The sequence below is a fragment of the Chelonoidis abingdonii genome, chromosome 1, assembly GCF_003597395.2.
Source record: "Chelonoidis abingdonii isolate Lonesome George chromosome 1, CheloAbing_2.0, whole genome shotgun sequence".
Taxonomy (NCBI): Eukaryota; Metazoa; Chordata; order Testudines; family Testudinidae; genus Chelonoidis; species Chelonoidis abingdonii.
In genome coordinates, this window is record NC_133769.1 from 22,172,705 (window position 1) to 22,188,558 (window position 15,854).

The 15,854-nt window shown below is 37.3% G+C and overlaps 1 protein-coding gene across 2 annotated transcripts in view; it reads left to right on the top strand.

The window, feature by feature from the left end:
• The window catches only part of CACNA2D1 (calcium voltage-gated channel auxiliary subunit alpha2delta 1), a 697,188-nt gene that overhangs the window by 612,418 nt on the left and 68,916 nt on the right, over positions 1–15,854 (top strand). The window contains exons 17-21 of one of the 2 annotated variants that reach the window (XM_075064440.1): positions 745–819; positions 1,512–1,586; positions 5,807–5,863; positions 11,273–11,344; positions 12,717–12,788. In XM_075064440.1, coding sequence (XP_074920541.1) covers positions 745–819; positions 1,512–1,586; positions 5,807–5,863; positions 11,273–11,344; positions 12,717–12,788 — 351 coding nt within the window. The remainder of the gene's footprint in view (positions 1–744; positions 820–1,511; positions 1,587–5,806; positions 5,864–11,272; positions 11,345–12,716; positions 12,789–15,854) is intronic. The other variant, XM_075064441.1, reaches the window with a different exon arrangement.

The window sequence follows — 15,854 nt, forward strand, 5'->3', positions numbered from 1 at the left end:
AGATTAGTAAGACACGATTTCCCTTTACAGAAACCATGTTGACTATTGCCCAACAGTTTGTTTTTCTATGTGTCTGACAATTTTATTCTTAACTATTGTTTCGACTAATTTGCTGGGTACCAACGTTAAACTTACTGGTCTGTAATTGCCGGGATCACCTCTAGAGCCCCTTTTAAATATTGGCATTACATTAGCTAATTTCCAGTCATTGGGTAATATTAAGTCATAATAATTTTGTGGGCCATATTTATGTTAATGACTTTAATGGAGATATATCATATCTTGTATACTCCTATTCTGTTGCTTCTTGAAATTGTTACCCATTTATCCATGAAAGTATTTTTTTTTTTATATATTGGAACCTGCTGTTTTCACTTCAATCTCCACACCCCCTTTTTATTAGCGTTCTGGAATACTTTACTCTGAGGCTGGTGTTAATATTATTCCATTTATTGGCTGGTGTGGAATAAGGTCCTTAAAATCCATGCAGCTGCTCTTTTCTTCCTGTCGGTTAATCAGGCTCATATGAGTGCAGTAGGTGATCTCCACTCTCACATAACTAAGCTGCTCTTCATTAAAAGACTAGCTGACTCTCTTTCTAGGTATGTATCAGTCCAAAAAAGTTTTAACTAGTACCTGTCATGAAAAACAAAAAAAGATAAAAGCAAAATTAAGATTGAGCTGTTTGCATGTGTATTGTCAACATGTTAAAACTGCCACTAACTTTTTATAATCTTACCCCAGAACCAGCTGATTCTTGGAGTTATGGGAGTTGATGTCTCTTTGGAAGACATAAAAAAACTGACACCACGGTTTACAGTAAGTTGCCCTCTTCTGTTGGTATTAGCTGTTTCCCTATTTTATGAATGAATTCTTTTTACACACTTTCACAGACCATCTAACTGTGGGATAGATGGGAGTCAGAAGATCACCAGATCTCCTGTAGCTTATGCTCTCCTTTCCTCTGATCACTTTAGAGAGTGGTTACTTTCTCTGTAGCTAGTATCAGTGTTCCTCCACAAAATGGTCATCAGGATGCAGCTTACTTGCGCAATACACCTGTCTTCTACTGAAAGTAGCAGATCTAAAGTCCCCTGGGGAGACCACAGAGAGTGCTGTCATCCAGATGTTTGGTCTATGTAGTATTTTTATTACACTGTACACAGTGTACCCTCGTTAAGAAATTAGTGACCTTTCCTTCACCTCACATATTACTTTGTGTGCTAGCAGGTATAATTTATATCCCATGTGTAGAGCAAGATATTTTAGTAGTTAATTTCTAATAACAATTTTATCATCATTGAAAACAAAAACCATAGAAATAAAAGATTTTTTTTTAAAGTGGTAGGTGAGACTGATATCTAGTTATTACCCCCCCCACACACATGTACTTCAGCTTTGCCTTAAGCTGTATATTTTCCACATTCTGAATATTATTAAAAAGCCATAACTAAATCTTTTTCATTAGACTAAGCCTAATAACAGTGCACATCATTTCTTTTTCCTTTCAGTTGTGCCCAAATGGTTACTATTTTGCAATTGACCCTAATGGTTATGTTTTGCTTCATCCAGATCTTAAACCAAAGGTATGAAAAATCTTCTATTTTATATCACTGTTGCTCTGGAATTATTATCAGACATAAGAGAAGCATACTGTAAGTGCTGATAAAGGTGGTATACAGCAATGGTGAATATCCCGATTTGGGGGTTGTTCCAAAACCCACTTTTGTCAATAGACCCCCCTCTGATTTTACTAGGATTTGGACCTTGATGAAAAATGAAAATCAAACATTCCACTCTTACCCCATTATTGTCAAGCATATAATTTGTTACTTTAATAATATAATAATATTAATAATAATTAATATCTTGTGATAACAGCACTAAAGCTGATTCTGAAGTGTATCTTCTTTTGGGGGGCGGGGAAGGATTGTTACAAGGTGACCTCAGGAATAGAACCCTTAAGAGTTTATTTCTGAAAATTTTTATTTTATTTTATTTATTCTTTGTAGCTACCATAGATTTAGTTTAAAGAAGAACTTTCATACCGAGAAGAACTTTCAAACATAAAAATTAAAGACAAATAGCAATACCATTATGCTTGCTTTTTTCATATTTTTCCTTGGATATTTCCTAATTACTAGAGTTGAAGTCCGATTGAGAATTTGTCCAAAGATTATTGATTGCTAGGGTTTGGTTTGGCCCACTATAGAGAGAGAGTTAGCTATGTGGAATTTAGATTTAACTCTAGATCTAATCCAGGATTTAAACTTTCTCAAAGTTTGGAGATGTTCAGGTCAAAGGTTTTGGTTTGTGCTTATCTCTGCTAATTATGACCCTGATCCTGCAAATATTTGTGCACTACATAGCTTTACTCATGTAAGTAGCCTCATAGACTTTAATTGGACTTTTCACATTAGTAAAATTATATAGTGTCTAATTATTTGTCGAATCAAAACTTTAATTTGTGTTTTAACACAGTTTTCCCCATCTTAGTCCATCTTCTCGTTTCTTTTAAGAGACACTGTCAGGTGGCCTAATCCAATAGAAATATTTCAATGAGTTTTGTACTACTTTCTATTATTGTATTGTATTGTATTCCTATTGAAACATTTTTCAATAAACATTCCTCCCACAGTGTCGCAACATACACAGTGCAGCATTGTACAGTGCGCAAGAAGTTGCAAGTCAAATTAAATAGAAACTAAAGAAATAAATATAAAAATGAGCAGACCAGAAATGTGTAAAAGGAAAAGGGGTAAAATCAACCAGGATAAATAGTGAAAAACAAATTAGCTTTTAGATTTTTCAGCTATTCATATTAAACTTGCTATTAACATTATTAGGACAATTTATGTTTAAATATATGGGTGAGATTCTGCAAATGCAGAACACTCCATGCAAGGGGAAGTGGGAGCTAAAGTGATTCTAATCCACCTTTATGGCCTTCTCATCCTGCACTGCTCCTGAGTTCCCTGCATAATTAGCCCTGAGGAGCTATCCCCAGCTGCCCACAGGCTATAGGACTGTCTATAATCTCTGCAGCCTTTCCCTGAATATACCCCTCCCCTGGGATGTCATCTATGGCAAGGGTCACAAGGTCATCCTTGGAAATCCTCCTTATAGCTGTCTTCCTCAGTTCCTGCACCAGTGGAATCCTACTGCAGATCGAGCCATGGCTTTTAGAGACCTTTAAACTTTTCCAGCTTTTTTACTTACCCCGGGGGGGACCAAGGATTGGTGATGACCTTATCTGTGGTGCATTTTATCCTGCAGGATAGTTATCACTCTAAATTGGTCATCTGAGAAATTTATGTGTGATGGAATAAACACAACATTTTGAAGTACTTACCAGGTCTAACAGAAAGGGAAACTGATTTTGGAAGGAAAAAATACAATTTAAACATAATAATCTATCATGATAAACCAGGGGAAGAAATAGAAATATTGTCTGATAAAATAAAATGGATTTATAAAACTATTGCTTTTTGTCTGTGTTTTCTTCATTTTCAAACTGGAATTAGTGTAAAAGTTCCTCTTTAAAAGGAAAGAAAACGAAAAGTTGGACTATTGGTTTAATAATTTGCATGCATTTCAGTTTAATGGATAAGTGCATTAGGCTTTTGATGAAGTATAAAAGACTCCCTTAGTCAGCTTTCACTTGATGAATTAACATGTTGAATAGTTTTCAGAGAAATAGTAATTACACTGATGACATATATTAATTGCTCCATTACTGGGTGATTTTGTTTTCATTAAAGGTTATTAGAGGTCTCCTGAGAACAAAATGGTTGGGGCATGTGTCTATTGTTGTTTGTCACCTTTTATGCAACTGATATGAGCCGGTTGTTAGAGACAAACAAAATGATTGAATGCATTACTATTATTTGGGGGCCAATCTTGCTAGGTGCTGAGCACTCATGTCATCTTCCATTGATGTCTGCCAGCACCCTGCAGGATTAGATCATTTGTTTGCTAGAGTGCAGGCTTCCAGGTTTTCCCTACGAGGTTTAGGCTCTTTCATACATGCATCCTGATGAAATGTTCTTAAGAAGGGAATTAAAAAGTATAAAAAGCAAAAAACCATGATGTATTCTATAACCAAAAATTTTATTACCATTCCAGCACTTTAAGAGTTATTTCTTGAACTGCCTTTTTAAATAATATCATATTCACCAAAACTCACTTAATTTCATGACTTTAAGATTGGTTTTCTTGGAAACACTAATTTATTTTCAAATGTGGATTTATTTTCAAAATGTACTTCAGTACCACATAGTAGTAGTATGGATTTTTTTTTAATTAAAGGGGGTTCTGAAGTCTAGTGAAGATGAGTAGAGATGTGCCCCAAGTACTTCTCCAATGGCTGTTTCAGAATGTTCTTAACAATTTGTTATTTCATAAATGATATATTGTATTTTATGTCCTCTGCAGAATGTGCAAACTGAGTATTAAGCATGCTTTCATTTGTATATTATTATTATTATTATTAACAGTTGTACGGACTAGACTTTATTACTCCCAGTTTGTTTGGGGTGGTGCATGCACTTCAGACTGATACAGTAACTACCTTCTCAAACTAAGGTACATTACAAAGACAGATAGGTATAGAATGCCTGATCATCTCTTAACACACTATATTAATTTTTAGTTGAATTTTGTGATTGCACTTAATATACTAATGAACAACATCTTAACCCTCTTTGCCAGAAATTGTTCAATAGATGTATACCAAAACATACCTACGCATTTATCTTTGAAGAGGTGAGGGTGTGCTGGAGTGTCATTAATTCCTTCTTCTGAATGCCTTTTGCTTTCCTTCCTAAAATCTGTAACCTGAAAATCAAAACTGGTTCAACATAATTAACATTTTGGAATACTGCCTTATAGTAACAACTCACAAATCAAAAACCCCACCATTTACTATGAACTTGTAAGATTGTTATTCTGACTTTCTTGAGCAAATACCATCATTTATGTTACACAGTCTACAAAATCATATTTTTAACAAAATACAAGTTCAATTCTAATCTCATTTACATTAGCTTTTAAATCAGTGATGATCAATCAATAAATATTAACTTACACTTTGTCTTATATATCTGTATATGTATATATAACGAGAGAGAGAGAGAGATGAATTGTTTTGAGCCAGAATGAGTTATTCCAAGGGATAGATCCAATCAGGGAAGTCAGTGGAGTTATACAGGAATAAACTTCTCTCAACATGTTCAGTCTTAATAGGATACAAATTCTGAAATAGATAATGGATGAACCCCTGGCTCTACTATAGATATCAACGTTCTTTCCCCTACTGTTCATTAAGGTCTTGCTCCAAGCCCTTCTATGAATAAGACTTTCATTGACTTTACTAGGCTTTGAATAAGGTCCTATGTACTTTATGCACTTCATACTATATATATGTTGGATTTGTTTTTAAAAGAAAAACAAAAGGGAGGTGGTTTGTTTTAGGAGAAAATGTTGTGGTGAATGAGAAGAAATGTATTTTTCTGTGATCTATTAAAATTGTGGCCAAATGTGCTGGTTATGTAGATGTAGAGCTCTCTGTTAATTTAATTCACCTGCTTTACCGTTGTTTGTTGTTTGTTCGTGCAGCTTGAAACATGTGATGCTAACAGAGAACTCAGAACTCTGAAACTACTTTGTCAAAATGAGCTTAGTCTGGTGATTCCAGGAAAATACCCGTTGGAGAAGAGTAGATCTTGAGGGTTGAGTATAGACCATAAATAATTAACTGTGTGTTAATGGTGTGAAGGTATAAATTACTGCTTTTCTGTTACTTCAGCATATTGGTGAGGGCATACCAAAAGTTAATGTGAGAAAAAGGAGACCCAATGTCCAGGTAACTGTGGATGGAGGTGATCATTAGTGTGTCCAAATGCATAGAGTTGCAGATTAGATTTAGAAAGCTTCTGCTCTGCTTATTAGGAGGAACCTAACTAGGGAACTGTTTACTTTGACAAACAGCTTCCAAAGCATGAGGCTTGCATCCTTCTTTGTTAAATGATTATTGATGATGGTACCTGAAGACGTTCCTTTAAATTATGATGCATTACTAATAGCTGCTAATTAGAACTGTGCTGTAAACAATATTCTTCAGTCTTGGAAATGAATTTGCAGTTTGAAAAAAATAGACTACTTGTGCTAGATTTGTTTTCATAAACCTGAAAGCCAGTGGAAGATTCTGCTTTGTTTTTGTGAAATTATTGCCAAGTCTTATTGCACAGTGTGTGCTGTATCATAACATCCTTGTGGAATTTTGGTGATTTGTGTAGCTTTCTGTGTGGAAGTCTCAAAGTGGTGCATATGTTATCTGTCACTCAGAGCGGGTTTCTTTGATCAACCAGCATAACTACATCTATGGTTAGAAGCTATCTCACTAAACATGGAAAGAAAATAACTGACAGGTCATGAAATTTGAATTATGATAAAAGTCCTTGCATACAAAACACTTATTGAAAACAGTGAAATATAAAAAAAAGAATGGTTTAACTATATAAATAGCAATGCAAAAAATTAATTACTGTATATAACATTAATATTCTACTCATATGGGAGTCCATCTTAGCATGTTACATAATTTAGTATATGAAGTTAGCAGCTTATTTAAAGAAGACAAAGATTAATTGACTAGCACTGAAACAGTGTGAAATCCTGACTCCATTCAAGTCAGTGACATAACTCCCATATACTTCAACAGGGCCATGATTTTAACCACGATTCTGAACTTAGCCTGATCATGGGTTAGCTTAATGTATATAAAAGAATCTGACAGTCACATCTTCAGATTTTACCCTTTCAGAGACAGGGTAAAACCTAGACTCTTGTAATTCAAAGTAAGGAAGAGAGGTGCCATATTCTAAGAATATGTAAGGATATAGGCCTGCTCCCAAAATCCTTTCAAAGCACACAATAATGACTGTTTAATGAACTTATTTTTATGTTGCTGCACCAGTTCTTTCTTTCTTTCTTTCTTTTTCTTTCTTTCTTTCATAAAAATAACATATCCTTGCTCTTCGTTGCCCAGACTGAAAGTAGATTTGCACTAACCTTGCCTGCATGCTTCACTTCTGGTGGTGTAGTTCTGTTTCATTTTGTTAAGTTGTGTTCTTGTATGGTAATAGTGTAGTTGTGCTTATTTAGTCTGGTTGTGCGCACGTCTGAATGGGTAAATAGAAGAACAAACTTAATAGAAAGTTTGATTCTTCTTCACACACAAAAAAATAAATAAATAACCAAGCAAATGAGAACCTAGAGGAACGGAAACGTTATGGAGCCCGAATACCTGAAAAATAAACACATTCTTCAGGAAAAAAAAAACCCAGTGGGAGAAAATATGGTTTTATGGTTAAACTGTTGGACTAGGAGTTAATATTTCTATTCCAATCTCTAGTACTGATTTCCTTTGTGACCTTGGCAAGTCTCAGCATCCATGTTCACTCACTTCAGTTTCCTCATCTGTAAGATGTGGATAATAATATGTACTTCATAAGGATGCTGGGATAGATAAAGTACAAATGAGTCAAGTACTTTGAGACCCTAAACCAAACAGCAAGATGCATTTTTGTTGCATGAATTTCACTGTTTGTGTTTTAAAGCAATCATCTAACCTCTGGGACTCCTTAACTAAGACTAGCCCAGGTTATCATTTGAGAGAAATAGTTTACATTAATTTGATGTGATGTGATGTGATTTTTTGGGTTTGTTTTTTTTTACTGTTTTCTTCTCTTCTCTGTCCCTTTGTGTATTGGAATGGGATACAAACTTCGCAATGCCACTTCTGCCATGGCAATGCCTTCATGCATGCTGTTTGGGTTTGATCGTGCTATTCATTATCCATTGCATGTAAGGAAATATATTTTTATTTGCTTTTACATTTTAGCCTTTTGCTATTTGTTGTTTTGTGTGATTTTGTTGGAAAAAAGTTGGTGAATAGCAAAAGAGAAACTTGTAATGAATTGTGATGTGTTTTATTGATGTTGCATTAAAGTTGATTAATTGTATATGTTCTAGATGAACAAGAGCAGACGATTCCTGTGCAATTAAAAATACACATTTAGTGGTTAATTGCCTATATTTAACCTAGAATCCTTTGTTCAAACCTGTCCAACATACACTTTCATTTCAAATATAAAATTCCTTCTGCTTCTCTTCAAGAGAATAACTCTCTTACTGAAAAAATGAAAATGCCATCCAGCCAATAATTTGCACCTTCGTTTCTCTAGAATAATAAAAGCTGATTTACAGTCTTTTATTCCCATGTGAATTACATTAAACTACAGCACTCATATAACAGAGAGCTGTGCTATTGGCCCCAGTGCTCCAAAATCATTTAGATGACTACATTTCCTAACAAGACATATAGGACATGATTCTCCACTCAGAGCAATGTAAATTGGGATTAGCTACATTGAAATCAATGGAGAGAAACTGGCATCGGGCGGAGGAGATTCAGACCTGCACTATTTAGTAAAATATTCATATACTGTATAATGGACATGTAAATTTCATAGAAAGTCTAATTTTTGTCCTGCTACTATCCATTAGCTGCTGCCAAAATGTGAGGGCTAGACCTTGAGAATTTTTGTTTGTTAGGATGAAAAAGGATATGACCATTGCTTTGAAAGAAAACATTTTAGACTTATTATCAAAATAAATTAGCACAGTTGATCCTTTGGCATCCAGAAGAAGATGCCTCGTCCCTTTGATCTAACTGCCTAGTAAATTGAAGCTTAGCATACACCAAGCAATAATACATTTTGCTTAGCTAATTACATCACAAGGAATGCACTGATGCACTGATTGGTGAAAGCTTGAATCCCCATTTCATATGTAATGTCCCATTTATACAAAACAAATTCTTTTCCACCAGATAAAAACAAAATACATTGGTGTCCTAGTTCCTCTTCTGTACTAAATCAATCCATAGTATCATGTTCGCAGGGTTTAAAAAATATGCCCCATAATCCTTTTTTCTTAAAAACCTGAACTACATGTGTGCCTTACATAACTACTGAGTAACCAGGATTTTGCTGGGATCTTTTACTCCAGGACTAGGGATAGTTAAAAACAGATGGTTGTAAAATTATAGATATTAAGGGCTTGTGATTTGTTCAGCTACATTTCCCCCCACCCTGTACCACTTGATACATTAACAATCCTACATAGAGCCTTAATCCAGCAAACATATACAGTCACACTTAACTTCACGCATGTGCATCAAGGATGGTCCAGTGACTAGGATAGTAGCCCGGGACTTGGGAGACCTGGTTTTAATTCTGTCTTTTTCCAAAGATCTCCTCTTTGGGCAAGTTACTTAACCTCTCCATGCCTCAGTTTCCATCTGTGGAATGGGGATAAAAGTATTTCCCTACCTCAGAGGGGTGTCTTGAGGATAAATGCATTAAAGATTATGAGGTGCAAAATGAACTTTTTGAGCCTCACTTAGAATGAAGTCACCTATGTGATCTGTGAATCACATATGTGATGCACATTGGCTGCAGCGTGACTGATTTTCTGTCAGAACCCACTCTGCACACACAACTCCCTTTAGCTATTCCCTTTATTGTGTCAACTCTTTAAAAATAAAAAAATCCAGTGGAAAATTCACAAAGTGCTGCTGAAGCACTATGACCTTCTGTTTTAAAGGACATTTATGCACTGCTATTGAAGTAGCATATAGCAGCAGTTTTCAAACTTTTTTTTCCTGGGGTCCCAGTTGAAGAAAATTGTTGATGCCCACAGCCCAACGGGGCAGAGGGGCAGAGGATTGGTGTGCAGGGGTGACAGCTGTGGGGTGGGGCTGGGAATGAGGGGCTCTGGGTTTGGGAGTGCTCAGGAGTGGGGCTGGGGATTGGGTTGTGGGAGGGGATCAGGGCTCTGGGCTGAGGGTGCAGGCTCCGGGGTGGGGCCAGGGATGAAGGGTTTGGGGTACAGGAGGGGGGTCTATGTTTTGGGGGGGCCTCAAGGCTGAGGCAGGGGATTGGGGAGTGGACTTACCTATGGAGGCTTCCTGTCAGCGGCGGAGCCGGGGTGCAGAGGCAGGCTTCCTGCCTGTCCTAGCACCGTGGTCCACGCAACAACCTGGAAGAGGCCAGCAGCAGGTCTGGCTCCTAGGTGGAGGTGCCAAAGCGGCTTGGCGCAGCTCTCACTCACAGGCACTGCTCCCCCCCAGCACCAATTGGCCAGAAACCAGCCAATGGGAGTGCAGAGCTGGTGCTTGGGGCGAAGGCAGTGTGCGGAGCCCCGTGACCCTCCTGCCTGGAATTCGAACCCGCTGCTGCCTGCTTCCATGGTGCAGCATGGTATCAGAGCAGGTAGGCACTGCTGACAGGACTTTTAATGTCCCAGTCACTGGTGTTGACCAGAGCCACTGGGTTGCTGAGCAAGGCGACCCAGTGCTTTACATCTTGCGAGCCAGTACTGGGTTGTAACCTGAACTTTGAAAAACACTGGCATACAGAACATGAAATATGGAAAACGTGTTTCTGCAGATCACCACCGTTTCCATTTTAGTTCTTTGCTCGTTTAGATCTTGGTTCAGCAAGGTACTGAAGTACATTGAAGTCAGTAGGACTAATAGCGTGATTAAAGTTATATATGTGCTAACTACCTTGCTTTATCAAAGCTTCATTTATTACAAATTATATCTAACTTTTTGCTTGAGGCAACTATTTGTTCCATGAACACGTTTCCATAAGAGGCTCTTTTCATCTGAGCTTACCCTTTTGTCATTCCTTTCTCTTGTACTTGCTGTCCCTTTTATCTCCAGCCACAACCAACTCATGCCATTGTCCCCAGTCTGCTGTAGGGTTCATTAGAGTGGAGTACAGGTGTTGATATTTCTAGATGCGCAGAAGACTTTCTCACTACCTGTCTCCCCTTTCTTTTTGGTGGCAGGAAACTTAAGGAACGACTCCTTGTCTGACAGGTCACCCTGTTATCATGCTTACAGTTAGCAGAGGAAGCAGCCTTCAGCCATTAGCACTGTGTGTGACCGACTTTAGGCAGGCACTAGTTTTTAGGGTTAATCCAGTTATCACTCACCTGATTATCTCTCTCTTTTAAAAATCCATTTTAAGTGAAATAGCACTGCTAGCGATCCACTATGCTATATCTGATTAAAAGATAGAATGGTAAGTAATCCTATTTAAAGTCTTTTTTTTATCTAAGGGAGGGTTTGAGTGATTTCCAGTAACCTATTCATAACATCAAGTGAGAGATCTTTATTGTTTGATATCTTCTGCTTCAGAATCGTAAATCTCAGGAGCCTGTTACACTGGATTTTCTGGATGCTGAGCTAGAAAATGATATTAAGGTTGAGGTAAGAAGCACTAGTAATGTAGTGCCTGCTTTCGTGTATATATTCGTCACTGTTTTGGGTAATAGCTGATATGTGATAACTGCTGCACATTCCTTCAGTTTCCTTAACCTCTTGTTCTTCCAAGTGACAGAGGACTTCAGATTTTAATTGCTCTTAAAATGCAGGTTTAGTGAATAGTTTCTGAAATTTATTTCGAATCTATGTATTTTCTTCTCTTATGCACCTGGCAAAATTTTAAAAATCCCTTTAATTTGAAAGATTATAGTTTTAAGATTAAGATTCCAAATTATTCACTCTATATAATGGGAAGTGCCATCAGGAATGGTAGAATCATTCAAAACAGTACTCTTTTTTAAGAGTGCCTAGTGTAAGACCAAAATGTTTATAGGATCAGTCGGTGTGAACAATACATGACCCACTTTATCATGTGAGCAGATAAGCTCTGTTTATTACATTTCTGAAGCATTCTAATAACTGTAGAAAATATTTAAACAAAAATTCTTTTCCTCCATTTTATTACAGCAAAATTATTATTATGACACAATTAAGTTTAAAGCACTGAGAAATACACAAAGTGTTTACAACAAACCCGAATCCCTAAAACAAACAAACAAACAAAAAAAAAAAACGTAAATAAGACTTGCCTACTCATTATAAACTCAAATTCCAGGCAAGGTTTGTTAAAGATTCATACTTCTTTTGGAGAAACTTAGCCTAAATTTTTGTTTTACAACCTGTGTAATTCAGGTTTCAGTATAATGCCAGCTGAAAGTTGGTGGTTCCAATTAAGTATTGCATTGGACTCAAAACTCAAAGCAAAACTTGGGGAGGGTTAATCCGCACACACTGAAACAAAAAGTTTGTATGCACCCATTTTAAGACGCACTACAGCTGACTTTCAAATAGCTATCATGAGAATACCTACAGCTATTAGGCAAATTGCATTAGTTCTGCATCGAAAATTCCCATTGACTTCCCTGGGAGTTCTGGGTTTGCAAAGAATGCAGGAATTAATACCCATGTTCACTGAGCCCAGTCATGCAACCATTATTCATACCAGTAGTCCTTACTGTCATGAGGAGTTTTACTAGTGTCAATAATGTTGCTCAACAAGAGTATGAAATACAGGATTGGACTCTCTTTATTATGGGTAAGATAAGTAGGCTTGTTTTGGCTATTATTTTCAAATGTGTCAATATGATAGTATTGCTCATAAGATGCAAAAGATCTTGGAAAACATTAATCATGTTCTAAGTCACTCCTAGATTCTGATTTTTCTTTTGTCTCTTCCCCCTACCCTCTTCTTCCTTTTTTTATTTTTTGTTTGTTTGCTTTTTATGGTTTTGTTTTTTCTTCACCTGCTTGTATATAGATTCGGAAAAAAATGATAGATGGAGAAAGTGGGGAAAGAACATTTAAAACATTGGTCAAGTCTCAAGATGAGGTAAGATTGGAACATAGGCTGTCCCGCTTTCAGGATAGAACACTGCAAAATGATGACGAGAAACTCTGTATTTTTAAGAAACTTCTATATTATAAAAAACTTTTATATTTAAAAGCAGACATTCTGCTTTTCCAGTGTTCTATAATAGCCTCGTGGACAGGGTCGGTTCTAGGTTTGTTGCGCGCCAAGCAAAAAAAAAACCCTTTGAGAGCACAACTGCTGAAGCAAAAAAAAAAAACCTCCCTGAATGCCACCCTGGAATTGTGCCGCCCCAAGCACATGCTTGGTTTGCTGGTGCCTAGAGCCGGTCCTGCTCGTGGATTATTCCTGTGCTAATATTTTCCTTCCCTCACCCTCCCTGCCCCTTAGTTGTCAACATTCCTGGCTTGTACTAAGGGAAAGCACACATTTCTTAAGAACAAGGGTGTTTGTTTCTCTCTTTCTTTGGTGCTTCATAATCATACAAGTGTTGATGAGGCCCCGAATTCTGTTGTCAAGGATTTAGCAGAGAGTTGTCATACTTCTTTACATGAATCCCTTAGCAAAAGTCTTAAATGGTATAGGAATATGTTGCTTTGTAAGACATTATATTCTGGTTGGATATGAAGAAAGTGGTGGGGTGAGAGGAGGGGGAAATGATTATAGAATTTTCAGTTCCTAGATTAGGATTCATTACAATGAGCAAATGAATCATTCAAACAGTTACAGTGACAGTATAGATTAAATTTTGCTTTGGATCTTGGTGTGCTTATGGGATAAAGTGGGTTTCTAAACACACTGTCTTCTTTGTAAAACTTTATTTTCCTAAGAAGTTTGACCTAGAAAGCTTGGTCCTCAACCCTGACAAGTTTTGCAGTAACACAAAGCTGCGTTAAAGCTGAATGGTCTGGCAGCCCCCAGTAATAGGGGAATCCATAGATGGTGTAGGTCTTCCATATGTCTGTGCCACATCACCTAAGGCCCCAGGGTAGGGTGTATATCAGGGGGAGGAGTAACAACCGGAGTACAGTAGGCTGCACTCTATTGATTCCTACCTGCCACAACAGCTCTTTGGGGCTGTATTGTAAATAGTAGGAGCAGCTTGAAGAGTCTTGAATCGAGCTATTGTGGTCCCAGAGATGAGGAGAGATTTAAAAATTGAATAGGAAAAATATAAATATATAAAGAAACAAAAAAAGTACATAAATCATAATTTATATATATAAATATCAACAAACCATAGAATAGTAAATGGAATTGTTCATATGTATGCAGCATTGATAGCAGCAACCCTTGTGCTGTAACACTTGTTGCCCTTCCTCCACCAACCGCCTACGTTTGTCTGTCTCCAACTCTTACATTATGTCTGAACTGAAATGGTAAGAGAATCTGGGCCTGAACCTACTCTTACATAGGTGTAATGCTGGAGGAACCCCACTGAAGTCAACTAGACTTTTAATGGCCCAATCAGCTATGCTGACCGGAGCTGCCAGTGTCCCTTTTCAACCGAACGTTCCAGTTGAAAACGATGCCTGACAATCCTAGTTAAACTGGTGTGAGGTCAGAGTCAGGTCCCACTTATTTAATTTGCCTATGAAGTATGTATTGCACTATAAAATTATGATAATAATCATAGCGTTCTCACCCTCATCGCATTTAGATTATTTTATTTTTAACAAAAGAATCTGCAATAACAATGCAATATGAGCAGATGCAAGACTTTTTCATGAGGATGACAATTTGATAAGGCAAAGACAGAAAATGATGCAAATGGGCATGTTATGTTTGTTTTCCTTCCGTAACATCTTGAAATCCTGGAAGACCTGAGGACCAGTGTTTAGATCAGTCTCCTTTGTAGGACCAGCACTTACTCCACCTATTAGTTTGGCATGATAAGAGGGTCATGTTACACATGATGAATTAATCAACAATGTCTCCAGTGTTATGCTCAGTCCAGACTTTTCTTTAACATTAAGCATATGTGTCTTATATTTCCAAGTTCTTTTTTGCCTGACACATATCCACGGTAACTATAATAATAAAATCCCCCCTTCCATTAACGTCTGAGTTACCCATTGTCTATCCCACAACATGTGAGAGTCCTGGCAGAGTGCAGAACTCTCTTCTAATCTGATCTGATCCCTCAGGAGCTCTTTAATGGACTTAAAATAAAAAAGGAACTCTACAAAAAGAACCTGGACAAAAGAATAGCACAAGCATGTAGGGACAAAATCTGAAGGTACATCTACACAACAATTATACACCCACAGGTAGTCCAGGTCAGCTGACTCAGTTTCTGGGGCTGTAAAATTACTGTGTAGATGTTTGCATTCAGGCTGGAGCCTGAACTCTGGGACCCCGTTAGTGTAGAAGGTCCTACAACCCAGGCTCCAGTCTGAACCTGAATGTCTATATAGCAATTTTTAGCCCCACATCTCGAGCCCACTGATCTGCCCAGCTGCGGTTGTGTCATGGGTCTTTTATTCCAGTGTAGAGGAACCCAGAAAGGCTAAGGAACAAAATTAATTACACCTAGCAAGGGACATAAAAGACAATATGAAGGCATTCTTTAAATACATACATACATTAAAAACAAGGAGCAAGAGGAAGGTGAAGGAAAGTGCATGACTTCTACTTATTGGGGAAGGAGAGCTAATAATGGATGACATCAAGAAGGCTTAGGTGTTTAATGTCTGTTTAGTTTCAATCTTTACTAAAAAGATAAATTTTGAACAGATACTTAAAACAAATAACATTAGCAACCAGGGGGGAGGAATGCAAGCCAAAACAGGGAAAGAACAAGTTAAAGAATGTTAAGATAAATACATTCAAGTCAGCAGAACCTCACGCATTTCTTTCCCATCCTACATTTCTTAATATATTGGATTTATATCCCTCTATTTTTTTTTGACAATATATGTAGTGTGTATAGCTGTAACGCAAACTCTCCTACACTGTTCTGTCAATATGCCAGAATACTGGCCTGTAGGGCTCACCTCTAGGGGGAATCATAGAAGATTAGAGTTGGAAGAGAGTTCAGGAGGTCATCTAGTCCAACCCCCTGCTCGTAACAGGACCAACCCCAAC